This window comes from Physeter macrocephalus, chromosome 9 (assembly GCF_002837175.3).
Source record: "Physeter macrocephalus isolate SW-GA chromosome 9, ASM283717v5, whole genome shotgun sequence".
Classification (NCBI taxonomy): Eukaryota; Metazoa; Chordata; class Mammalia; order Artiodactyla; family Physeteridae; genus Physeter; species Physeter macrocephalus.
The window spans coordinates 59870087-59896984 of record NC_041222.1 but is presented as its reverse complement, the minus strand read 5'-3'; the positions used below and the strand labels follow the sequence as shown (position 1 = coordinate 59896984).

At 40.6% G+C, this 26898-nt stretch overlaps 1 protein-coding gene across 1 annotated transcript in view; it reads right to left on the bottom strand.

The window, feature by feature from the left end:
• Positions 1-6483: 6483 nt before the first annotated feature.
• The window catches only part of SH3GL2 (SH3 domain containing GRB2 like 2, endophilin A1), a 200464-nt gene continuing 180049 nt past the window's right edge, over positions 6484-26898 (bottom strand). The window contains exons 4-9 of the mRNA XM_024126845.1: positions 16766-16909; positions 15715-15848; positions 13745-13903; positions 12118-12221; positions 10170-10300; positions 6484-8082 (exon numbers count right to left, since the gene is read on the bottom strand). Coding sequence (XP_023982613.1) covers positions 7883-8082; positions 10170-10300; positions 12118-12221; positions 13745-13903; positions 15715-15848; positions 16766-16909 — 872 coding nt within the window. The 3' untranslated portion in view covers positions 6484-7882. The remainder of the gene's footprint in view (positions 8083-10169; positions 10301-12117; positions 12222-13744; positions 13904-15714; positions 15849-16765; positions 16910-26898) is intronic.

Genomic DNA, 26898 nt, shown 5'->3' with positions numbered 1-26898 from the left:
TCATGAGCCCTGATGGAGGCAGATGTTTTGGTAAGAGATGCAGGTAAGAATCACTGTGGAGCTTTTTAAAAATACAGATTCTCTGGCCTTTTCCCCAAATCTAGTCAATCACTGTATCTAGGATAGGTGGTAAAGCAGTAAATGATGTATTTTGTTTTACTGGAGTAAGAGACTTAAATGAAGAAGGGGTAAATTTTCAGGGGGGGGATGGCCCTGTGCCTAGGGATGCTGGGTGCTGATGCTCCAGCTTGGGACTTTCAGCAAAGACCCAGCACCAAGCTCAGGCAGACAGGGCTGGAGCTGTACTTTCTAACAGACCACAAAGGCCTGGGCGAGAAAACCTGGCAGCAGTAGCATCACCTACGCTGAGGACCAGAGGCTCTTCCCCACAGACAGAACCAAGAGAGCACTGCCTGCCAATTCTGGTGGGAGCGGGAAGAAAGCCATACTTAATTGGGTTTAGAAAAATAAAGAAATGTGATGTTTCTTTACCAGTCACACACAGAAAGATTCAGAGGAAGCCGAAACACTAGCAGGGAAGTAAAGTGTGAAAAGTGTTTCTTTTGAAACTTCTCTCTTTACTTTCTTCATCTCCTATGCCTGACATTCTATAAAACCAGCCTTTTATAAGACCTTATAGTCTCTTTATTTCACCATCAAGGAGCTCACCTTTCCTTTGTCTTGCTACTAAGATATTTCATAATGTTGGTAACTTCTTTTTTCTTTTTTAAGCTCTAAATGCCAGTAAGCCTGAGACTACATTGGGTAAACAATCAACCCTTTTACAAAGCTCTCTTTCTTCCAGTGTTTGACCCCAAAGAGCCAAGTGTTTAACACCTTAGTCTTCAATCAAAATCACATATATTGAGCTTAATGAAGTGCTCGATACACCTATGCCTGACATTCTATAAAACCAGCCTTTTATAAGACCTTATAGTCTCTTTATTTCACCATCAAGGAGCTCACCTTTCCTTTGTCTTGCTACTAAGATATTTCATAATGTTGGTAACTTCTTTTTTCTTTTTTAAGCTCTAAATGCCAGTAAGCCTGAGACTACATTGGGTAAACAATCAACCCTTTTACAAAGCTCTCTTTCTTCCAGTGTTTGACCCCAAAGAGCCAAGTGTTTAACACCTTAGTCTTCAATCAAAATCACATATATTGAGCTTAATGAAGTGCTCGATACACGGTAATACAATTACAAGCAACAATTACAAGCATCATCTGATAAAAGCGTTGAACGTGTTTGATTCCCTGGTGTGAAAACAATGATACAGGAAATTCAAACACAGCTGTAAATACACATCTATTTTTATTGCTTAAAGCCCCCTAAAAGCCTACAATCAGGATAGACTCTGCCAGGTGAAGAAATCTACATTTTGCAAGCCTGGAATATAAAGAAAGGAAAATTCCTAATTTCGTGAATGCTGCAAACATTTTTCAGATGACATCCAAAAACAGATATGAAACTCTTGTTTCTAAGACCACACTTGTCATGCAGAAAAAAAATTAAGAACCCAGATTACACGAAGGTCTCCAAACATCTTCGAATTTTCCTGATATTCAAACTTTATTCTCCACGCCCTCTACTGTGAAGCTTTATTTCTTATCTGAAGGGACTTCCCAAAATCTTGGCCTTGGTACATATGAGTGAATAATCACATAAGGTAGTACAAAAAAAAGTCCAGGGTTCCTTTTTGAGAAAATGGTATTGAGATGCTGCTCTCCACTCCTTTACCTCCAAAGCTGACAGCTTGCCTCACTCATGTCAAGAATCACAGCTCCTCCTGACCCAGATGGGAGGCCACCATCACTTAGACACACATGAGAAGTGAGTGACATTCAACACCCTGACCTTTAAGCGGCTAGCCTTCGTTGGGTCCTTTCAAAAATAGTTTTGTGGGCTTCCCTGGTGGCGCAGTGGTTGAGAGTCCGCCTGCCGATGCAGGGGACACGGGTTCGTGCCCCGGTCCGGGAGGATCCCACATGCCGCGGAGCGGCTGGGCCTGTGAGCCATGGTCGCTGAGCCTGCACGTCCGGAGCCTGTGCTCTGCAACGGGAGAGGCCACAACAGTGAGAGGCCCGCGTACCGCAAAAAAAAAAAAAAAAAAAAAGTTTTGTTCTTTTCCTTGACATCTCCTTTAATACGGGGATCCATAACAGGTCCCCAACAGCTGGGCCTAGAAATTGCTGGTGTAGCCACCTCTCCACGTAGCCCAGTAAGTCTTCACCAACCATCACACAGAGTTCCACACGGTAGCTTCAAGATGTTGCTTTCTTTAGCATTAAGTCCTTCCTGTCACCATCACCACCCCCGTGGGATGAAAGGCAGTCTGCAAAAGCAGGGTTTTTTCTTTTTAACTTTATAACTATAAACCGACTTTTACTACTGAGGCATGATTTTTTTTAACTGAAGTATAGTTGATTTACAATGTTGTGTTAGTTTCTGGTTTACAGCAATTATTCAGTTTATTATATATATATATATTCTTTTTCATATTCTTTTCCATTATAGGTTATAGTTCCCTGTGCTATACAATAGATTCTTGTTGGTTATCTATTTTATATATAGTAGTGTGTATCTATTAATCCCAAACTCCTAATTTATTCCTCTACTCCTTTCCCCTTTGGTAACCATAAATTTGTTTTCTATGTCTGTGAACCTGTTTCTGTTTTGTAAATAAGTTCATTTGTATCACATTTTAGATTCCACATATAAGTTATATCATATGATATTTGCCTTTCTCTGTCTGACTTACTTTACTTCATATGATAATCTCTAGATCTATCCAGATCTATCCATGTTGCTGCAAATAGCATTATTTCATTCTTTTTTATGGCTGAGTAGTATTCCACTGTGTGTGTGTGTGTGTGTGTGTGTGTGTGTGTGTGTATTATACATACACACACACACACATCACATCATCTTTATCCATTCATCTGTCGATGGACACTTAGGTTGTTTCCATGCCTTGGCTATTGTAAATAGTGCTGAAATGAACATTGCGGTGTATATACCTTTCCAAATTAGTTTTCATCTTTTCTGGATATATGCCCAGGAGTGGGATTGCTGGATCATATGGTAAATCTATTTTTAATTTTTGAGGAAACTCCATACTGTTCTCCATAGTGGCTGCACCAATTTACATTCCCACCAACAGTGCAAGAGGGTTCCCTTTTCTCCACAGCCTCTCCAGCATTTATTATTTGTAGACTTTTTTTTTTGTTAGGTTTTTAAAAAAATATCTATTTATTTATTTTGGCTGTGCCAGGTCTTTGTTGCGGCATGTGGAGTCTTAGTTGCAGCATGCATGTGGGATCTAGTTCCCCGACCAGGGATCGAACCCAGGCTCCCTGCATTGGGAGCGTGGATTCTTACTCACTGGACCACCAGGGAAGTCCCTATTTGTAGACTTTTTGATAATGGCCATTCTGACTGGTGTTTGGTGATAAACTCATTGTAGTTTTGATTTGCATTTCTCTGATAATCAGCGATGCAGTTCTTAATCTGGTTAACAAGAGGGTACTGAAATATAAGTCTTAAAAGTGCCCACATTGTTCAATTCAGAACTCTAGAGGCTGTCTTGAAAATAGAGCCTTGGGATAGTCCTGACTTCCTAAACCATTGCTAAGTGGATGCAGAATAGGAGTTAGCAAATTCCAGATATATGTTCCATACTATAAACAGTGTATGGGAAACTTCAATTCTTGGTCATGTCATTCTTATTGTCCACTTTTTTTTTTTTTTGGCAAAGAAAAACTAAGGAAAAACAGTTATTTTTCCAAAAAGTTTTCTCTTTAAGACCTATCAGACCTAATACAAAAAATAAAATGGGACAGTCACCTCACAGTTTGCCACATTGGTTCAGTTTACTTTAGTTCTGCTTCTGTTTCCACCTCAGACAGTTCATTCTGTGATTAGACTTAGAAAAACAAGTGTTTGGGGGTGGATTCAACTTCTCCAACGGTGGTCCACAAAGTTGCCTGCTCTTTTCTATATTTAAAGTTTTTATAGAAAGGAATTTACTATACTTGAATGAAAATAAGGAATTCAGGGCTTCCCTGGTGGCGCAGTGGCTAAGAATCTGCCTGCCAATGCAGGGGACACAGGCTTGAAAATAGAGCCTTGGGATAGTCCTGACTTCCTAAACCATTGCTAAGTGGATGCAGAATAGGAGTTAGCAAATTCCAGATATATGTTCCATACTATAAACAGTGTATGGGAAACTTCAATTCTTGGTCATGTCATTCTTATTGTCCACTTTTTTTTTTTTTTGGCAAAGAAAAACTAAGGAAAAACAGTTATTTTTCCAAAAAGTTTTCTCTTTAAGACCTATCAGACCTAATACAAAAAATAAAATGGGACAGTCACCTCACAGTTTGCCACATTGGTTCAGTTTACTTTAGTTCTGCTTCTGTTTCCACCTCAGACAGTTCATTCTGTGATTAGACTTAGAAAAACAAGTGTTTGGGGGTGGATTCAACTTCTCCAATGGTGGTCCACAAAGTTGCCTGCTCTTTTCTATATTTAAAGTTTTTATAGAAAGGAATTTACTATACTTGAATGAAAATAAGGAATTCAGGGCTTCCCTGGTGGCGCAGTGGCTAAGAATCTGCCTGCCAATGCAGGGGACACAGGTTCAAGCCCTGGTCCGGGAAGATCCCACATGCCACGGAGTAAGTAAGCCCATGCACCACAGCTACTGAAGCCCGCGCACCTAGAGCCCGCGCTCCGCAACAAGCCACTGCAATGAGAAGCCTGCACACCGCAACGAAGAGTAGCCCTCGCTAGCTGCAACTAGAGAAAAGCCCGCGTGCAGCAACAAAGACCCAACACAGCCAAAAATAAATAAATTAATTAAATTAATTAATTTAAAAAAATTTTGAAAAAAAAAAAAAAGGAATTCAGACAGTTCTGAATCTGTTAAGTGTGTTATTAACGGTCTCCAAAAGACTCCCTTAAATAAACATTAAGTTCTTCCTGGAAGCTGTGGTCGTTTAGTTTCATTTGACGTTAACTCATTATGAGATTACTCTATTTGGTGCTGGGTCTTGCTGTTGGTCTCCCTTTGAGGTTACAGAACTACTACTATTACACAGGCACAGTCACACCTGAATGTGTAACATTAAAGACAACAGAAAGCTTTACTGGTTCAAATATGGTTGAATACATATATGCCTCTTTCTGGACTTGCTCTTCTGTACGGATCATCTTTTGTCCTATCATTGAATCAACATCATACTTTCTTAATTACTATAGCTTTATGTTTTATATCTAGAGAAAGTCCTCCAAGTAAGTTGTTTTTCTTTAAGAAGAAATACCCGTTTGCATTTCACATAACTTTCATAATATGCTTGTCAGTATTCAAACACACACAAAATACTTCCTGTGATTTTGGTTGAAATTGCACTAAACCTATAGGTCAATTTGGGTAGAAATAACATATTTACAATGCTGAGTTTTCCAACCCATAAATGTAAATATCTCTTCACTCATTAGGGTCTTCTTTATTTTTTCTCAAACATGTTTCATAATTTTCTATGTAGAGATCTTATTTAATTCTTATTAGATTTGTCTATAGACTTGAATTTTTGATGCCTTTGTAAGTGATATACATTTTAATTACTTTTTTCTAATTGACTGTTACTGGTATATAAACATTTTTTGGATATTGATTGTATACCCAGTAATCCTATTAAATTTACTTATTGAGTCTAATAGTTTATCTGTGACTCTTCTGGATTTTCCCCATTCACAATAACGTCATTGGTAATTTCTTCTTTAAATTGGTTTGAAGAATTGATCTGTAATACTCTAACTCATAGCTAGCAGAAATATTATTTTCATGTTAGAGCAGTTCACAGACAGTATATACGTGAACCTGGTATATTTGATTAAAACAATTTGTTTTAGATTAGAACATTTGGACTATTGGCCTCAACATGGAAGAATACAAAGGGCACCCAGTACATAAAGAACATGTTTATTTTCTCAGGAGCTCAGGAAATACATATTCTGTATGCACTGCTCCCCTCCCTCCACCTACCTACCCCTCCCCCCATATATACACCAAGAGAAAAGGCGGCCACCTTTTGGCCAGTCTGTATTTCCACGTCTATTCCTTTCTCTTTAAGCATGAAAGAAAACAAAAGACTGATTGAAATGATACATTTTATTTGCTCCTCTGAATATTACATTCTTCTGATTATATCACCATGATGCTATCTCATTTAACTTCTAGAAGACCTCTTCTCTCCACTTTCTTATCTTCTTTTTCAAATCTCCTCCTTCCCTGGGTTACCAATAAGTTACCAGTGTCCAGGCTAACTCGCTTCTTGATAATGGAACTTCCCCTGCATACAGAGAAGTAGGTCTGAGGTTGGAACCAGGTCTGCTTTGGTTGTATCAGAAGGCAATGAAGACTAGTCCACCCACTGTTGGACCCAGAGAACTGACACAAAATAAAGGACCAGAGCCTTTGGTTCTGTCTTCAGCAATATTTATTGGAAACAGCGACGCTTCCTGTGGTTAAGAGTTTATACATTAAGCAGTAAGATTTGCCTTTCACTCCACATGATCCACTACTGCAGGTGGCACATCCAAAGCAGCACATTAAACCTCTGAAAGAACCTGTACAGCTAGATAAATAGAACTCTGGATGCCTAACAGGACTTTAATGACTGATACAAAAAAAACCAAAAAAAAAAAATAAACGAAGAAAACCACTCATAAGTTTACGCACAGCACTGTACACACAAAATGAAGAGGAGATAGAAGGGACAGAAATAAAAGTCATGACTGAATTGGGAAAGAGTTTTGCATATGCAGCCACACATCTCAAACTGCTAAGCACAAAAATCATCTTTATTTGGTCCTCATTGAGGGCAGAATATGCACAAATGATGTTCAAAGAACACAAGGTGAAAGTGGAGTGGGAAGATAGTTACTGTTTCCTGGTCTATGAACTAGTGGGAAAACGGTTTCTAGTGTTTTTCTTCTTGTGTCTCTATACCAAATGGATTCACGAAACATGTAATTCATAAATAAGACTGAAGTGAAAATATTTGTTCCCCTGTCCATGTACCTTCAGAAATGCCCTGTATATATACATGGTTTCTGTACAGCAAGAAATTTAAGCTTGGAAACCAGATCTCTTCCCAGTTCCTCATAATGGAGAATCTCCTCTTCAGCTCCTCCCTCAATATGCTGACTGCTAACTGTCTTACTTAGAAATAAAATGGGAATCCCCCTCTGGCTTTAATAGCAGGGAGGGAAGAAAACCGGCTGTACCTCAGAAACAGGCATAAGCTGTGCAACAAAGGTGACTGTTCTCAGAGAACGCTTTGAACCCACACTCAACACTTTTATATTGAGAGCATCAAGGGACTCACTCATTCAGACCAGAAGGCAATTTGCTGGTGAGGGAGGCTTTCTTTGACAATACTGTGGCCCACATGTTTGGGAGCGGTCAATGTGAAAACGAGAACTTTCTCCTCTATTTAAATGGAGAACCCGAGACCCTGAGATGGCCCCGGGTGGTAGATAATATCTTCGGCAGGATGGTTTATCTGTGATGTGGCTGATGGTCATATTCTAGGAAGCCACATCCTCCTGAGAACTGTGTAAACAGCAGTTCTGTGACTTCTGGCTGGTCTCAGATGGTATTTAAAAAGCACATGCCATGCCCACCAGGCTAAGAAGATACCATCCATCACCATGACTCTCGTGGGATCACACAAGTCAACGAAACATACTCAGTGGGGCTTGATGACTTGGACCACTGCAGCCTGCACTTGGGATGTGTTGTAAGCAGCATTACCAAAGCAGTGGTTAAACTTAACTATCTGGTTCAAGAAGAGGTGAGCCAGCCAGCATAACATCCTAATGGGGCAGAGCAACCAGAATCTCCACATAATTGATGGGGAAGAAGCCTGACTGGCCATGGAGCATCCCCTCATACCAGTTCTCATCAATCTGGTTAGTGAGTGTGATGATATCACCCTCTTTAAAACCCAACTCCCCTTCATTTTCAGGTTCAAAGTCGTACAGAGCTCGGCAGCAGGGCTGATCCATTGGGGCACCTGGGAGTAAGAGCAGGAGAGAAGAACACAGAAAGACAAGGGGAATTTAATGCACATATCTACCTCCTGCTGCACCTGCCCAGCTTGCTGTCCCCCTCGGTTCCTCCCTCACTCCTCTTCCCGCTGAAGCTTCCTCTTGCTACTGGTCCCCAGTGTCTGTTGCATGGCACCTTGCCCTCTAGCAGTCTTCAGAAGCTTTCTCATGTTTCTTGAAGTTGTTGAATTGCTGTTTCTATTCCCAGTACGAAAAATTGGCCACATCTATCCTTGTGATATGTACAACACAGTTCATCAGGTTGGCCTTGCTAACAGTGCCCAGAGATGGGAGACCCAATGACTTAAGGAGTATTAACGAGATTTAGGTTCAAAATGAAGCATGGCCAGAATTCTTTCCATGCTAGCACTTTAAGATCTCTGCACATGTGAAATAATAGAGTTTATTACACGAGCAAAACTTTACAACTTCAGAATAACAATGCAGTTCTCACTTTTTAAAAATGAAGACGCCCCCCCCACCACCAGCCTCTGGAAACCGCTGTAATGTAGTAAAAATAAGACAATATAAAACACTGGGTTCAAGTTCTTACTCTCTGTGACCTTGCATAAGGCACTTTGCTCTCAGGTTCTTTGTCTAAAATTGGAACTAACAGTAGAACTCACTTTTCACAGTACTACTCTGGCTATTAAATGAGATTATATAAAAATGATATAATTTACACCTTTGCATTATATATTGCCTATATAAATATGAGGTGTGCATCAGAGCTATGGCATGGAAAAAATAATATATTCTTCCTTTAGTTAAATAATGAAGGATGGGATCATAGCTTAAAAGGGATCTATGTTAAATGAGCAAATATATTAACACAGCAGGCACACACATATGTATATCGACGCAGACAAGTGCATACAGCTCCATGCCATCTAGATGGCTTTGAAGGGGAACAATGCATTTTTTTTTTCCTTAGAGAAAGCAAATTAATGAATCTCCAAAAGAAAAGTGAAATATGTGACTGGTTTTTGAGCAGGGGGAAGCAGGTTACCTATAACTTAGATGACTAGTCCTTGGAACCAGGTAACTTCTAAAAACCACTGCTGTTTATCCGCACACTGAAGGCTCTGAGCAGCAGAGCTAAGCGCAAGGGGCAGAGAACTCCAACTGTCATCACACACCTCACTTTTTTCCTTCATGGTCTCCTGAGAGCATCTACGTTTCCTACTGTAGAACATCAAGCACTGGGGATGCAGGGAAAACAGGAGAAAGCTGCATATCCTTAAAACCCATATCCAGTATAAGATAGTTCCTGTTCTTCAACCAAGAAGATTACCAAGGTTGAATATATTTCAAGCACAGGTTTTAATCTGATCTGTGTCTAGGGGGTGGGGAGCAGTCGTACCACCTAAAAGAATACATGACTGGGTATACATCAATATTCCTGATAGAAAATGAGTTTTAGCTTTCATTGTACCAACCTCTTACCACAGCACGATGAACTGGCTGGAGGGTGGGGAAAGGAGGGAAGTCTAGCAGATGCTGAGACTCAGAATATATTCATCTACAAATATATTCACCCACAGGTTTCTGTGACTCAAGAAATCCAACTCAGCAAGTTCCTGGAGCTGCTTGCTGTCTGTGGGTTATAAGTGAGTGTATGTGGGCACGCACTTCCCAGGAGCACGATTCCTCATGCAGGCAGGAATCACAGAAGCAGAATAACAGGAAGAAAAGATGACATTCCTACAACTAAACTCACATGTTAAGGTAACTGTAAGACCACAAAGGAGGGTCAAAATCAGATGTGTTTGTTAGAACAGTTAAGGATGTGCTGATGATGGACAGTGACAGATAAAAGGGACTTACAAAGAAAGTCTTATAGAGGAGAGAGAGTAAAGGAGGGGAAGAGATAATCAATGAGACAAGAAGGAACTCCTTTAAGAGTTTCTACCTGACAAAACCATCCTGTAAGAAATATATTATACTAGATTCCTTATGCAGACAGATTGGACTGCTCCTAGAATTTCTGGAAGAGTGTCAGTGGGGTGTACCCAGGCCTGGGGAATGGGTTCTGCAGGCCTCTGCTCCTTACCTGCAGGTTTGGGAGTGCCCGTGTGGGAGAGGCCCCCATTGGGCTGAGTGCTGTCCCCAGTTGTAAACTCCAGGCTCATTCGAGGTTTAGGCTGATATTCCCTTCTAGGCTGAGATGAAGCTTGTCTTATTCTGCATTAAAAAGAAAAAGGGGGGTAGAGTACGCAGCCAATTAAGAAGAAAAAGAAGAGCAATACAATCCTGAAAATGCTTAGGTCACCCACCAACCTACCATTGTGGAGGATGGGAAATCTGAAAAGGACCCTTAGTTTTCTTATCTGTGTCTGTCTCCATTTTAGTGCTGTGGTCACACCCTCTGTGGTTATACCCTCACTGTCTTCATCCTTCCTCTCACTTTCTCCCTCATCTACTCAGAGCTCACTTTGCAAGTATGCAGGGTGCTAGGTGCCAGGAACTCAAAGATGAATAAGTCACAGTTCCTACCCTCAAGCAGCTTATGGCCTGGAGGGGAGACAGAACATAAACAACTGATGACTGTCAACTGTAGTAAGTGCTGCTATGGAGATAGGACAAAATGCCACAGGAACCCAGGGGTGGAGCTGGGGGTGGTGAGGAGTGGGGAAGTTGGAGAAGGTTTAAGGAAAAAAGGTAAAAGATAGGTAGGAGTCATTTCTAGATGAACAGCTGTTTTCAGAAGAAAGTTATTTCTTGTAGAGCTTGAGAAGGTATGGAGGGAGGAAAGGGGGAAATACTGTGTGCTCTGGGAACAGCACAGAGGAAGGGGGAGAGAATCCAAGGGAGACGGGAGAAAGGTGGAAAGGTACAGGCAGTAAATGTATTCTGCACACCCGGAAGTACTTTCCACAGCTTCAGGTGTTCACGAAGCAAAGTGAACAGCAGATTTGCAAGGGTGGGGGGAGTTTAGGGTATGGCGATTGCAGAATGACAGTGGCTTTGAACATATTTCAGAGGAAAAAAAGAAAAGTGGCCTTCATGCTCAACAGATGTCACAAAGACATATAATATTTCTTTAGTATGTGGAAGTGCGTGGTTTTAAACCATTCTAGAGGCTTCAGAGTGTTACACATAATTCCACAAGGGTGCACTGAGGAAAGATGAACAATCCAAGCACTAGTCAAGGAAGATACTGAGGAGAGGAAGAGGCTGGCCAGATGGAAACGGGTGAGGTCATTTCCCGTAATACAGCACCATAATTGGAGGCTGCCTTGTGCATCTATAGCCAAATCATCAGCTATGAGAGTCGACTCTGGCCATGAGCTGAGAATAAAAGCTGCTGAGGCAATCCTTTGATGTACATGCATTTAGTTTAACTAAAATAACACATATGATATAGCACAGGGCTACCGCATACAGCTGTGCAGGCTGTGTCCTGCAGCTCCAGGGAGACTCGTTCATGAATTAAACCACCCAGCCTGCCTATGAGGCCCATCTGAGGAGGTGGAACAGACATAAGAAAGCAGCACCCTCTGATGGACCTCGTCACCATTCAGAGAAATACAAGGTATGGAACGACACAGGCTTTCCAATAGGTTATGCTTAAACGTGAACCCCTGTTGCACCGCTGTGTGACCCTGAGCCCCAGTTTGCTGCTCTGTTAGGTGAGGCTAACAATACTTGGTTTACAGGGCTCTGATATGATTGATGATGATATACTTTCAATACCCACACAGAACAGCTGCTCAGCAAATCACATCCATTATCATTAGTAGAGTCCTGGTGTCCCATCTGTGGCATCCAAAATACTCCCTAAGTATTTAGCTCTCATAAACACAAGACTAGATTCAACCAAACAAAGTAAAACAAAGCCCAAGACAATATAAAATCAAAACAAATGGTCCATAAGGTGTCTTTGTAGGATCAGCAGGAATTTTGGTGGAAGTTTTTCTTCGAATGTATTCTAATATTTCCACTTTTTTATACACCATTTCATAGCAAGAAAATGGAGAATGCAGGGAACTACAAAATACCTTTCTTCCAGTCTGACTGTGACTTGCTGCAGGATCTGGACTGCCTGCTTATGGTACTCCAGCTGTGCTTGGATGAGCGCAGACAGCTGGCTCACCTGTTCGATCTGCAGATCAACGGGGGAATCACACCTTAGTTACCAGGTTACTGTCCTTAACCAGCTGCTAGTGCCCAGTCCACATGACACAGCTACCCCGGACACACGGACCAGTGCTCAGTGATGCCCATGACTGTGTGGTGAGCCAGGCTGACCGACAGATAGTTTTGCAGGTTACAAACTGATTAAGGATAAGAAAGTATCCCTGTGTTTGGAAATTCTAGTGCTATGAGAAGAAACTTTAGTCAGAATCCTCCTGAAGATGACATAACTCTCATCAAACAGTCTCATGCTTAGCTGCAACCTTCTGATTAGGATTTGGCTTATTTTATTGATTTCCTATAGGACAAAAGATGCACTGCCTAGAACATTCTTTGCTCTCTATAACTTCATGCCAAGTCAATATTAGTGCTGTTAATAAAAATGTGGGTATTGATTTCTCACATGAAGCACTATGGGAGACAGGGTGGTATGATGGAAAATCTTTTGTTCTCTCTGACCCTCATCTGCAATGTAAAAGGGCTGAGTCAAGTGACATCTTGGGTTCATTCCAGCTCTAATATTCTAAGCATCTTTGGTTACTCTTCATGTTGCGTCTTGTGTTGTGATCCAGCTGAATAATGGCCTCTGAGTTACCAGAGGCAATGCTGCCCCATGGGTTTTGGGGTGGGGTAGGGTCCTGGGTGAAGGGAAGGAACACTGTGATTCGGGTCACCCTCATACCCACGGTGTTCCTCTTCAGTAGTTAGGTGGACACGTTGTTTTACATAAACACACACTCTGACACTGTCTCTGGATAGTGTGAAAGTCTGGATATGTTCAACGTGCCTCCCCTGTCACCAGTCGGGGGGGGTGATAAGTACATAAAGGCTCTGTAAATATCTTGGCAGAAGTTGGTCAGCAACTGATGGGGCCGGAGGTGGGGATAAGCAAGGACAGGAAAGCTGGTTAACAGGTTTTATGACATGAGCGGTCGGAATGTAAGTTCTAAAGCCATGAATAGTAATTCAGCACTCTGAAAATGTGAAGCCAACTTTTAAACTATCTCATCTATGTCCCAAATGTAGTATCTACGCTACAATCGTCAATCTCAATTGAAATCATCTTTGGAAAGAAAATATCATCTTAACCATCTATGTTGGACACTCACTTCTGAATACATTTTACTTGACTGATATTCTTATTTAATCTGAAGTCAATCTGCCTTACATTTCACATTTCAGCAGAGTATTTGCTTAAGCGATTGGACTGCTATAGATCATCAGAAACATTCTTTATCTCCCCACTATTTATAATACTTTAAGATCATTAGCAGACAAAAATCTAGTTAAATCAAACTATAGGAATATAGAAAAAGCTTCACCATTTCTCAGTCTACTTTATAATTTTAAATAGTTTAAAAGAATAACCATCTACTGAAGTTCTCGCCACACAGTACAGTCATTAACATTTTAAATTACATAACCCTTTAACACATTAATCTTGTGCCTCAAAGCCAAAGCTAAATTAAAAACCACAGGAGAGTCACTCACATCCATCTCTAAGAGATTGAACATGCTTGACTCAGCAATTTCTTTAGACTCATCAAATTTCTCCAGAGCCTGACGTAGCTCTTCATCTGGAATCTTGCCTTGTCGTTTCTTCTTGTAATCAAAGTCCAGGCGTCGACCCTCCAACTTCTTTAAATGATGCTGAAAAAGTCAAGGGCGGGAATATGCTTTGAAAGGATGTACGGAAAAGGCCTATTTACAGCTCACTTCCCCATCATGCCTATTAGCTTCCAAAATAAGACAGGCTAAGTTCTAAAACATCATGTCACCAGAAAAATAAAGAAACCTGCATCACTGGGGCAAACGCTTCCAAATGCTAAAAACATTTATGTTGGTAAACATCTTTAAAAATAATTAATAGCAAGAAAGAAATTGTGGGAAATGCCAATACCTTTTATTTTCTACCCCTGCTGGGTCAAAGCTAAAGTGGAATATATCCCTCTCCATCCCAACAGAAGCCAGGAATGTGTGTACACACCCTACACATTTGGAAAGCACAGGTATGTGGGGCTTACAAGTCCCCATCTTCAAGGGAAATGGTATCTCATGGGAAGGCAGAGGAAAAATGCTTTCCTTGAAATGAAGTGAGATAGCATGGTATTCTTCCTTTTCATATCATAGAACATTAGAGCTGGAAAGGATTTATCTTTGAGGTAATCCAGTGTTAGAATCACCTAAGATGCTTATTAAAAATATGGATTCTTGATCACCTGAATTAGAATATCCAGGGCTGAGGCCTAGGAATTGATCACCTGAATTAGAATATCCAGGGCTGAGGCCTAGGAATCTATGTCTCAACACTAACCCTAGTTGACTGATGTAGCTTTAGGAGAATCATGGATTAATTTAAGTCTCCCATCTAACAGATGATGACACTTAGTAATAAGACCTAACTTGGAAGGGACCTAACACCATACGCTACAAAGTATTTTTGTCCTATGAGCAGCAGTGTTTCGCTACTAATGGGTGGGAGAAAACGCTAGACTTTCCTTGATCCTGGGTGTGCAAGGAGTAAAAGGGAAGGAAACGGAAACAGAGTTGGGAGTGGTGAAGAAATGAGAAGGAAGGAGGAAGAATATCCTCGACCTTCCCGCCCACCGTACACCCTGCCTCCAATCCATGACCTGATCCAAACTAAACGTGCCTATCTTTGGAAGGTATATTCTTTTAAAACATCTGAACTTGCAGTCAGCTGCAGGGTAGAGTACTGGAGGCAGGGTTACATGTTAGATTTGGAGTGAGTCTGCCACATACTAACTCTGTGACCTTGAGCCGGTGGTAGGGCTGAAGGAGATTTAAGCTAGAATAAGGAGATCAGGGAGACTTCACGTTATGGCACTTCATTTTACAGTCAAGAAAATCAAATTCCAGACAAGTTCAACAAATATTTGTTAAAAGAATGAATGAGCAAACATTACACACCTAGTTCTAGGTAAAGCCAGTTGAAGTTTACTATTTGGAATAGCTAAACTCTTCTACATGTTTTAGAAAGAGGATAGTTGGGTTCTTCCTCAATCCTAACAAACATTACGATAATATGAAAACACATGTTTACAGAGTAATAGAATAATTATGTATTTAAGCTAACAACTGGTACAGTTAGCATTTTAGAAGGTGAAATCGCCCCCAGAAAACCATAGAATAATAAAGAAAATTGTATTATCAGGGAAAGGATATTACCCTCATGGACAAAAAAACTTGAAAAAACTTGAAAATTGAATGTGGAGAAGTCAAATATAATACTCAGGAGTGGCACAGTCAGCATAATATTGGGGCTAAAAGTACTGCATTTCTGGTTTCTCTCAATTTATCATGCCGGATTGTTTTGCAATCCACATGCTCAGTGCTGACAACACGCACGGTAAGCTTTCAAAAATGTTTCCTAAAGGAGAAGGGCACCTGCATCTGTACAATTCCAACTGCCCACTTCCCAAATAACTAGCTGCAGATACCTGAATTTCCCTCAGATCTTTGTCATGAAGATTCTGAAGGGGGTCAATGAAGTTCTGCTTCACTTCCATGTCCAAAGAGTCCTTCACCTCCGAGAGTTCCCGCATGGCCTCCCCCACATCACCAAGCGCTGGGCCTGCAAGGGGATAACTAAGCACTTGTACTCGTTAAAGAACAAAGGTGAAGGTGAAATGCACTTGCAATAACAGCACCCATCACAGACGAAAAACCTGGGATTACTGTCTGTCTTCTGAAGACAACCAAGACAACAGAGAGCATACAATGCCCTCTGGAGATCAGTGTAGTTTCCACCTGAGACAGTACATGAAAGTTCACTGAGTACAACAGACTCAATGCCCCCAATGGGTGGTAGAGGGACCCCTTATTATAAAGAACATAAAATTTTGCTTTTCCTTTAAAAAGCAATTTGGAAGCTCCCTACCCTCCTTTGTAAGGGCTTGCTTTCCCTTAGAGGAGACCTCATTAAGGCCAGCACATTCAGCAAAAGCAAACACCAGGAACAGAGAGCTGGGCTCAATCAGGAAGGACAGTCATGTGCTGTGACCTCACATTGTGAAGGAGTGAAAACAGAAGGTGGTTAGTATGGCAGCTGAGGGTCAAAGGAGAGAGGGGTGAAGGAATTCACCTGGGGTAGTCAAATTAGGTATCCTATATGGAAGAGCAGGGAGCAAAGAGAAAGCTCATGGGGTAGGGTGTTGACTCATGCTGATTGTGACAGTTTCCTCTGTCCCAACACTCTGGTTACCGCCAGACACGTGCAATGGTAAATGTCCAGGCATCTGGATGTGTCACCCAGCTACTGTAATGATGGGATCTCATTAGGAAAAAAGAAAATAAATAAAATTCCTAAGACAAATGACACCAAAAATGATGAAACGACTCTGAAAACAAATTTGGGGCCCATGTGGACAAGACCTAAAATTGAGAATCAAAATATAAAATGGTTTGGATTATTTCCTACAGGGTTTTCTTAGTGGCACTAAAATCCCCACGGACAAATGAAAAATGAAAATGTGAGGAAGCATACATTACCGAAGTTGCAATCATCTCCAAGCTCTCTTCCAAACTTGAGCATGGCCTCTGCCAGCAGTGCTTCTGCCTGAGGATAGCCTGGCCCTTTCTCCTGGCCACGGATTTTTGACATGGTGTTGATCATGCTGAGTTTAGCTCTGGAAGCTGGAGACAAAGAGATAAGAGACTTCCAAAGCAGGCAACGTGATGTAGAAGGGACAGGGCTGGGTGGGGAGTAGGGCCTTCACCGGTCTCTAAACCAGCTCAGCTACTGAAAATTGCCCCTCCACCAATGTCTTCATCTGCAATATGTGCAGCTTGGTCCACAGATAAACACACACCTGCTCTTTTAATCGCTAAACTCTCCCTTTCTCTCAAAATCTCGGGAGGAATTTAATAGAAAAGGCAAAGCTCTTCCGGGTGAAGATACCATCTTGCCCGTCTTCCTGTGCCTTTTCCTTTTTTATTTTATTTTTTTAACCTCTTTATTGGAGTATAATTGCTTTACAATGGTGTGTTAGTTTCTGCTGTATAACAAAGTGAATCAGCTATACATATACATATATCCCCATATCTCCTCCCTCTTGCGTCTCCCTCCCTCCCACCCTTCCTATCCCACCCCTCTAGGTGGTCACAAAGCACCAAGCTGATCTCTCTGTGCTATGCAGCTGCTTCCCACTAGCTATCCATTTGATATTTGGTAGTGTATATATGTCCATGTCACTCTCTCACTTCGTCCCAGCTTACCCTTCCCCCTCCCCGTGTCCTCAAGTCCATAATCTACTCCTGTGCCTTTTCTGATACTCTCTTCATTGCTGTGGCCCTTCAGTCCCTCTGTGGATCTGGGTGGCCCACAGAAAGCACTTCAAAATCTATGGGATTATGTGATCTCGAAGTTTTAGGATTCTACCTTTTATTTCAGTTCTAGGAGCCTATGGACTGAAGTAGGAAATTAACTGATAACTCCTGCAGTGTGGGCCTTATGCCATGTTTCACTTACAACACGTATAAAATAGAACTATTTTCAAAATCACTTCTCAACTAAGATTCTAACAGTAAACAGTCCCATGAAGAACAGAAATATTGTGTTCATTAAAAAGACTTAATTACTATTCTCGCATGTAACTGCTTCTGAAAATTAGTTTTGTGCCACAAAGACAGCATTTCAATTTCTTTTTTGCTTTTACTTTTATAAAAGAAGATTCCTAGAAGGCAAATCCAGTTTTCATGGAAGAAACAGCTTTATTAGCACACTGTTAAAGACAATGATTTACTTGATGCTAGGATACTACGGTTTCTCAGGTTCATTAACAGAGTTGGGAATGTACATTAACCTAGAATTATGCCCAGGATTCCATCTGCTTGGAAACCCCTGATAGAATCACAGCTAAAGCACACACTTCCAGCATTTAGTGGCTGCCATTTCATCTTGAACATTTGTTTTGAACAGGTTTTTATTTAAACTTTGGGCTTCAAAGGTCGAATCTGCAGACAGAGAGAATTATTATGAGAGCTCACCCTCCCAAGTTTGCCCCAGGGATATTATAATGAACAAGACAGCTATGGCCTCTGCCTTTATGAAGTTTATAGTGAACTGAGGGTAGCGTCTATTTTAAAAGCAATTAGAGTGAAGTGTATATACTAAGTGTCATGTGGGGAGATTACAGAAAGTCACGAAAGTATATAGCATCACCCTAGTCTGTAGGAGTAGGCATCGCAAAGAAGGTTTCGGGTGAGAAATATCTTTAAGCTTAGAATCACATAATGAGTAGCAGTTAGTCATGCTAACAGATGTAAAGCCTGGTGGTACCTGGAAAAAATGTAAAATTCACATTTTCTTTACTTTGCTTCTCATAGAAAAGTGTATCATACACGTTAAATTTAAAAAATTGAAAATGTCACATGATGACACATTTTTGGGGGGAATGATATAATTAGAGTATATATTCAAAGACTTTTCTACAATAAGCCATATCTGAAATCCAGGAAAGACATAGTCCCTGCCAAGGTGCTCACAGTAGAGTGAGGTGTCAGATACGTAAACAGTGGCAACAAATGTGATAAATGCAATAATAGCTAATACACACAAGGTACCAGGGAAACACAGAGAAGGAGTAACATTAGCACAAATAAAACTGAAATAAGCAGACACCAGACAATAAGAGGTACCAAATGAACAGAAGGAAAGAAGATAAATGGAGATCAAAGAAACCGAGTAATGAAAACACACACGGTGGTTAATCCCTTCAAGTCCTGTTTTTACACTCTAAAGATTTATTCCTTTTACAAATTTGGTTACTGATTTGTGCTTAGATCTTGGTTCTGCTAAGAGTTGTCTTCCGGTAAGCAATTACCTGAAATAACTGTAACAGTTTAATATACTGTGGCTGATTTTCAAATTTATCATTTTCAATGTTGTTCGATTACGTTGTTCAATTCTTCCATTAATTACTTAGGAACATCTTGAATATGTTCTACATTTTCACAAGGGGGAAGAAAACCATATTCGATTAGCTTATTTCATCAAATCATCTAAAATACTTATTGATTCATATATTTGAAGAGACCAGCTTTTAAATTTATTCACAGCTATTAACTATTTTTAAGACTCTTGGATTCGTAAAACTGCTGTGTTCTTGAAAAACATCATCAGATGTCTGAATTAACCATTTTTAAGTGTTAACATAATTATTTTTAAATGATTTTTAAAAGCAGTACTTGAAGGAACTTCCCTGGTGGTCCAGTGGTTAAGACTCCACGCTCCCAATGCAGGGGGCCTGGGTTCGATCCCTGGCCAGGGAACTAGATCCTGCGTGCATGCTGCAACTAAGAGTCTGCATGCCGTAACTAAAAGACCCCACGTGCCACAACTAAGACCCAGCACAGCCAAATAAATAAATAAATAATTTTTTTTTTTTTTTTAAAAAGCAGTCCTTGAAGAAACAGAGAGGAAGCCTGGAAGAACACAAATTTAAGACACTAGAATTCCTATAATATGATCTTGGGCTAGATAGCTTCACCAAGTTAGATGTGCCCCTAGGGACCCTTCTCTTCTCTTCTAAAGGGACCTAACTCCTCTCCTTCACATTATCTTTATATTTGCCGTAGCTTTAGCCTTTCTTTCAAATTGTTACAATCTCTCTAAGCCCCCATCTTTACTTTCCCACCTTTGCTATTCTAGTTCAACCTGCCCCCACTGGGTTTACTGCAGAAACAGCTTCCTAATAGCAATCTCTCCCCTGGCCCATTAGAGCAGGATACTGGTATGCTGCTCTGCATATCTCACAGACAGGATTAGCATAAAGCTGTACACGCATTAGATGTTTAACCTTGACTGCTGAAGGAAAGAATAAACGAATAAATAGACTATCTTAGAAACTAGTAGACGGTCATGGCAGTGGTTTTCATAAGCAGACTCTGTTCATATCCTTTGGCTCACATGACTGACAGCCTTTTGAATCATAACAGAGAATGGGAACTAGAAAACTTGTTTTTTTTATGAAGAATAAAAAGTGTAGCTATCTAGTAAGAGTTCTTTTGCAGAGAGAAGCTACCTGACCTATACTGAAAACAGGGCTTTAGGGCCAGTCCAGACTGTGAACTGAGACTTGCCAGCACACTTCCCCTACTGGTCCCCTAGAGCAGCGGTCCCCAAACTTTTTGGAACCAGGGACTGGTTTCGTGGAAGACAATTTTTCCACGGCTCGCCCACTGCTCACCTCCTGCTGGTTCCTAACAGCGGACCTGTACCGGTCTGCGGCCCGGGGGTTGGGGAGCCCTGCCCTAGAGAACGGGAAGTCAGGTTCGAACCCTCTGGGCAGAAGACTGGAAGATTCTTCTCTGGGGAATACAACCAACTCAAGAGAAGAGACCTACAGATATTCACAGCTGGAAGCACCCAATGCAACAACTTCAGGCTGATTACCCCAGAATGAAGCTATAATAGTTAATAAGCACCCTCCCTTGACTCAGCTTTACTGTTCTACACCTAAGAGGAAAAGGTTAGCCACTAACATCAGACTTTGAAGAAAGTTTCTAACATGAGAGAGGCAAAACAAACAAGGAAATTGTAAAAAACAAACAACTCAGGGAAAGAAAAAGAACTATCATTAACATTCTTAGGTGTCTAAGATACTTTATCAATGAAATAAAAAAGAAACAGAGAACTCTTAGAAATTAAAATATAATTTAACTTTAAATATGAATTTCAATAAAACCATAAAATTTAAAAAAATCAATAGAAGCACAGATGATGAAGTTGAGGCAAATCCCCCCAAAAGTAGAACAAAAAACCAGAGATTAAAAAAATCAGAAAGAAAACATAAAATCAGGATCAGTCCAGGAGGTCTAGCAGCTGAATAATGGAAGCTCCAAAAAGAAAGAGCACAGAAATAGACGGGAAAGAAATTCTTTTTAAAAGTTCAAGAAATTTCTGAAATAACAAACGTATTCCCAGATTGAAAGGGTCGATCAAATGCCCAGGACAATGGATAAAAGGATCCTACCAAGGACTATTAACATGAAATTTCATAACACTGGAGATAAAGAGACAGTCCTAAAACCTTTCAGAGAGGAAAAAGTAGGCTACACACAAAGTATCAAGTATTAGAAGGTCACTGAACATGAGAAAACCATGAACACCATGAGAAATTTCCTCAGAAAACAATGAAGCAATGACTCCAATATTTTGGAGGAAATAATCTATAATCCTAAATTCAAATTATCAATGAAGTATAAAAGTAACATATGACATTTTCAAATACACAAGGAAGATTTCAATTTATCTTCCCAAGGTCAATGGAAGAGGCAGTCTACCAAAACAAAGGTGTCAGTTGAGAAAAGGGACAGGTTAAGGGATCTAGAAAAAGGGATCCAGTATAAGAAAAGAGGTGAAAATGATGATAAAGGGAGATCTCAAGATGATCCTTGCATCAGGCATTGAGCACCAACTGTAGCTGACACTATACATAACCAGGTGCATGCAGCTCAGGGAGCCATGTGCTAAAGGGAACTATAGGCTCCCCATGATCCCCACTGGAATCAGGTTATAGTTGTCCACTACTGTACCTTGCTTTATAATGCACCCTTCATTGGCCTCCTCCCCTTTCCTAATCCACTAACAGGATTTCCTGGAATAATCTTTTAAATCAACCACTTGTGCTCACATCCATGCACATGGTTTACTTCTGGGGGGACCCAAACTAACCAATCTAGAATGCAGCATCAGATACGTATCTGAAAGATGACTGACACCTAGCACGTTTCAACGTATTGACAGAAAATTCATATTTGTGGCCGAGGGTTAGGGAAAGAATCAGTGAAAGGTACACAAAAAGTTAAGAAACTGAAAATTAAAACAATTATTAACTCCAGGAAAAGCAAAAAGGTTGTATAAGAAAAGAAATATAACCATATTATTCTGTATGTCTCAGATCTGTACAAGTTTTACAAGGGCATAAAATGTAAATACTGAATACTGATCCAACATAAATTATGCTATAAACATACTGGAAAAATGAGAGAGGGGAAAGATGTGGAAGAATGGGAAAACAGGAAAAGAGCAAACGATTCTCATCTTTTAAAATGGGAAGCAAACTGAAACACCGAAAACTGGAAAACTAAGCAAAGGCAACATTAGCATGTTGTTTCAAGACAAGTAAAAACCAAAGAAACAGCCAAACAGGTTTTGAAAGTGTTGCTTCTGGGAAATGGAAATGGGGGAAGCAACTCCAGGAGGACTGCTGTTTTTTGTAAAAAGCTTTAAAAAAATTTTATTTTTTTATAATATGAGCATATATTACTTCCATTATGAAGTACTAAATTTAACATATTTCCCACTTCTTTTTCCATCAGTAGACCTAATTTAGTGGCTGAACTGCATAAACTACTCACAGTATCTTCACAATCTGGGCACTGCTCTAACCTCAAGGGTCTTTCCACCAAAAAGTTGTGCTGAAAAATATGTTCAGTGGTATAAAGAGAATTGGCTAGGAAGAGAAAAGTTAATAAGGATTAACAGGTGAAATGCCATCAAGGAAAAAACCATCAGAGGCAAGGTCTCCATGAGTCCACATCTAGGTGATTTCTGGAAGGAAATGTATCTGGTGAACTGAAACAGCAGGAAGCAAAATTAGGATGACCAAGAAAGCTAATTTATTCCCCCAAAGGGCTTCTGTTGTTTTGTCTTCTGTTAAAAAGAGGAGGGGGAGCAGTTTCTTTTTTGTCCTCAAAAATTTATACTATCTTTTCAGGAAGAGAAACATGGGCAGTCAAAGCTCAATCTGTATCAGCTCTGGACTCTAAAGCATAATCTGTACCATCCCTTGAAGAGCTTTCTAATTCTGGGCACAGCCAAAGGGAAGTCAAAGCTCTGCAGAGAATAAAACAGAAGCTCTCCTCACACTGCCAAATGGTGTTATTTTCCTCTGACCTAAAAGTGGTGTCCCTGTGAGTCACTGCTCAGTCTCTCCTAAGCAACTAGCATGGTAACTAACTGGGAATGTTGAAAACCTAGTACTTCTGCTAAATCTTAGTGTAAAAAAAAAAAAAAAAAAAAATTAGTTCTTAATCCAAATGATCAAACAGGAAAACAGACCATTAGGTCTTGTCCATCATGGAAAACAGCATAGTGCATTACAACAAACATTAGCTTTGGTTCATACAAACACAGGTAAAAATCCAGGCTCCAAATCTTGCTAGCTGTGTATCCCTTAAAAATCATTTAATTCTGAAAGTTATTATCAGGATTCAGTGATAAACAGCCAAAAGAGCAACTAGCACAGACACACACCATAGGCATTGGAGACAGGGGAAAGCACTCCTTTCTACCCTCCATGTTCTCTTTCTAGAAGTGTGTGTGGAGTGTTCCACTGTCCACTTCGTTGTATGGGAAACTACATTTCCCAGAACCCCTCCCCTGCATGTTTCCAAGCTAGAATTGGTCCAAAGTGAGGCTGTGCACATTTGGGAGGCGAAGGTAAAGCAGCAGCCATACACTCTGAAGGCTGAGGTGAAAACAGGTTCCAGTTTGTCCTCGATTTCATACTCTGTGCCCAGCTCTTCTTGAATGCTGATTCTGCTGACCAAGAGTGCCCCTAGGCCCACCACAGAGCTTTTGCTGCAAACTCACAGAGGTGGTAACCTTGAAGAGACAACAGTCTTCCACAGCCTTCAATGCCAGCTGCCCTGTGCAGTGCTGCTCCAGCAGCTGGGCCTGCCTACCTTCCAGATTCCTGTAAATTTGTTTACCTGGGTCAGGATTGGTAAGTGAACTTTCTCTGATCCTTAACTCTACTTTTTTGGCCTTTATTTACCCAGATCTTCCTACAGCTGTACAAGCTCTAGTTCCTTTAATAAATCTCTTAGTCCATAGTATCTACCATGTCTTTGCTTCCCTTATGGAACTCTGACTGACACAGTGGCTGATAGTCCAATATCTAAACTGACAAAAATTTATGATTTATCCTTGATAGAGCCCTGAAAGTAAGTCAATAAAAATGATTGTAAATATTTCAATTCTGCAACTCTGTTTTCAGGATAGACATAAATTTCTGCAGCTCTGTAGGTAGGAGTTAGCTGCTAACTGTGGAAAGAAAACCAGAAAGGACAGCCAGTTTAACAAGGTGGGATTAAGACAAAGGCTTTGGAGTCAGACTATCTGAGACCAAATCCTGGCTATATTTCTTGCTGGATGATTCTGGGCCTCAGTTTCCTCATTTGTAAAATGGTACCTCCCCCTCATTGTAAGGTTAGGATGATGCAAGGATTAGATGATATAATGTATGTCACAATGTTGGTACATGATAGACATTCAATAAATGTTGGCTATTTCTATGAGTATCAGACATGCCAGCAAGTTCCCTGTGTGATTTTGTATGAGTTACTTTACCTCTCTGAGTCTCAGGTTCTTCACTGATAAAAAGTTGAAATAAAAGGAGACAGATGGATAATTCCTAAAACTCTTCCAAGTTCCCCTACTTAAGGTGGTTCTTCTTAGATAGAAGACTTCTCCAAGAAAGCATGCCCTGGCCTTCAGCCGTAGAAAATTTCAGCAGTTTCCTGAAGTTGCTAGAACTGTCCCTCTTCTTGGAATGACCCCACTCTCTGTCTACCTGTCCAACACAACACCAGGCACATCTTTTCTACAGTCCTTCCCAATTACCCTTTACCTCTAATGCCTCCAAGTATACGTGACCCTTCCCTCATTTTATGTCTCCACCATGCCCTGTACATACACTGATCATATCTCACATGATACTTTCTCTCTTTTCTGCATGTCTGTTTCCTGATACAAGTTAGGAAACTACATCCTACTGAATTCTAGCAAAGGGCCAAGCATACAGCAGGTGCTTAGTTATTAACTGTGGGCTGAATGATTTCATTTAAAAGTTTTGTTTTTTTATACAATTTCCTGTATATATCATTTTTTCTAATCCTTAGAAAAGACTTCCTTGTTCAAAAGCACAACAATCTCTTATTGTGCTCTAAAACGGAGCAAGAGGCTGCTGATAAGATCTAATTACACACTAACTCTGCGATCTGATAGGATGAATTGGGAGAGCAGGTCATGCTGATGGCAATCTGGCTGGTGTTTCTCTTACATACACGAGATTTTAAGATTTCTGAGGATGCTGGGCCTTTTCATTTCTCCTGACTCCAATTCTTTAAAGTGCAGAAGGGTGAGACCCCATTTTCTATTCACTCATTATTAATGCTGGCTCTTTGGAAGCACGTCATCTCTCAATTATGCCATGAAAAACTGCTTTATGGGAAAATGATAAGAAGCTGATCACACAATCCCCTGGAATCAGGATAGAGGCTCTCATTTCTCCCAACAAAAGAGGGCTCCTATGCTAAATTATAAGCCCTAAGGGGATAAAAAAAGATCAATAAAAATCAATACATAGGTGACACTGGAAACAATTATGTATCCCCCAATACAGAAAAATTATGAATTTGCACGCCCTGAGTGAAGTGGTATTTACCAAAAAAATCAGCTTTCTAAAGATTTTTTTCACTGATTAAATGAGTAAAACATTCATTGTCTGAGAGGGATTATGCCAGAGAGACTCTGAGAGAAGCAAGGCCCAGTCTCTGTCCTCAATGAGCTTATTGTCTAGTTGGAGAGTCAGAGAGCACATCCACTCACCGCGATCTGAGGCAGACTCGGGCCATACTGTGAAAAAGGTTATAATGTATTCACACCACAGAATTGAGCAATGAATTCTGCTAGGAGAGTAAGGCCAGGAAGGGTCATGAAAGAGGTGACATTTGAGCTGGGTTTCTGGAAAAGTGAGCTGTAAAGGCAGAGGGGTAGGAAGGGCCATTCCAAGAATATGGCAACTATGAGCAAAGGCACATAACAATGCCTGGTGCATTTGGAAACTTCAAAGTGTCTGGGGCTGAGGTGCAAGGCCAAACAGAATAATGTGAAGAGGCCACAGAGTTGGAACCAGGCTGTGAAGGGCCCTGAATCACATGCTAAGGAGCTTAGAGTCTCCCATCAAAGGTTTCTGACAGAGAGTTATTTAACATCTAGACCTTCAAAAGGGCTTTAATTCAAATTATATCAGGTTTAGATTTTGGAAAAAAGATTCCTATCATCAATTTAGGGAAACTGAGAAGTAGGTCTTCCTAAAATGGGGAGCCACTGGAGACAGAGAAACCAGTTATGAAAACACTGTAATAGATGAGTCCTAAGGAAATAGGAGAAGAGAGAAATTTTAGAGTCCTGTGGTGGATAGCATTAATCAGGTGACTGATTAAATGTGAGGAGAAAGAAGAAGGGCATCTAGGATGGTGTTAGGGCAGTGGCTGGCTGCCCATTAATCACCTGGGGAGGTTTTAAAACTAATGATTCCTTCAAAGGTAGTACTGGGTCAATGAGATTCTATAAGAAAAAACATTGACTCAACTCTACCACACACTATACCTAAAATTGATTCTAAGTGGATTGCAGATCTAACTATGGAAGGAAACACAGTACAACTTTTAGAAAATGATATCGGAGAGAACACACTCATGACCTGTAGAATATGCAAATATTTCTTAAAATAGGGCACACAAACACTTATTCATAAAGAAAGCATTTCTAGGGCTTCCCTGGTGGCGCAGTGGTTGAGAGTCCGCCTGCCGATGCAGGGGACACGGGTTCG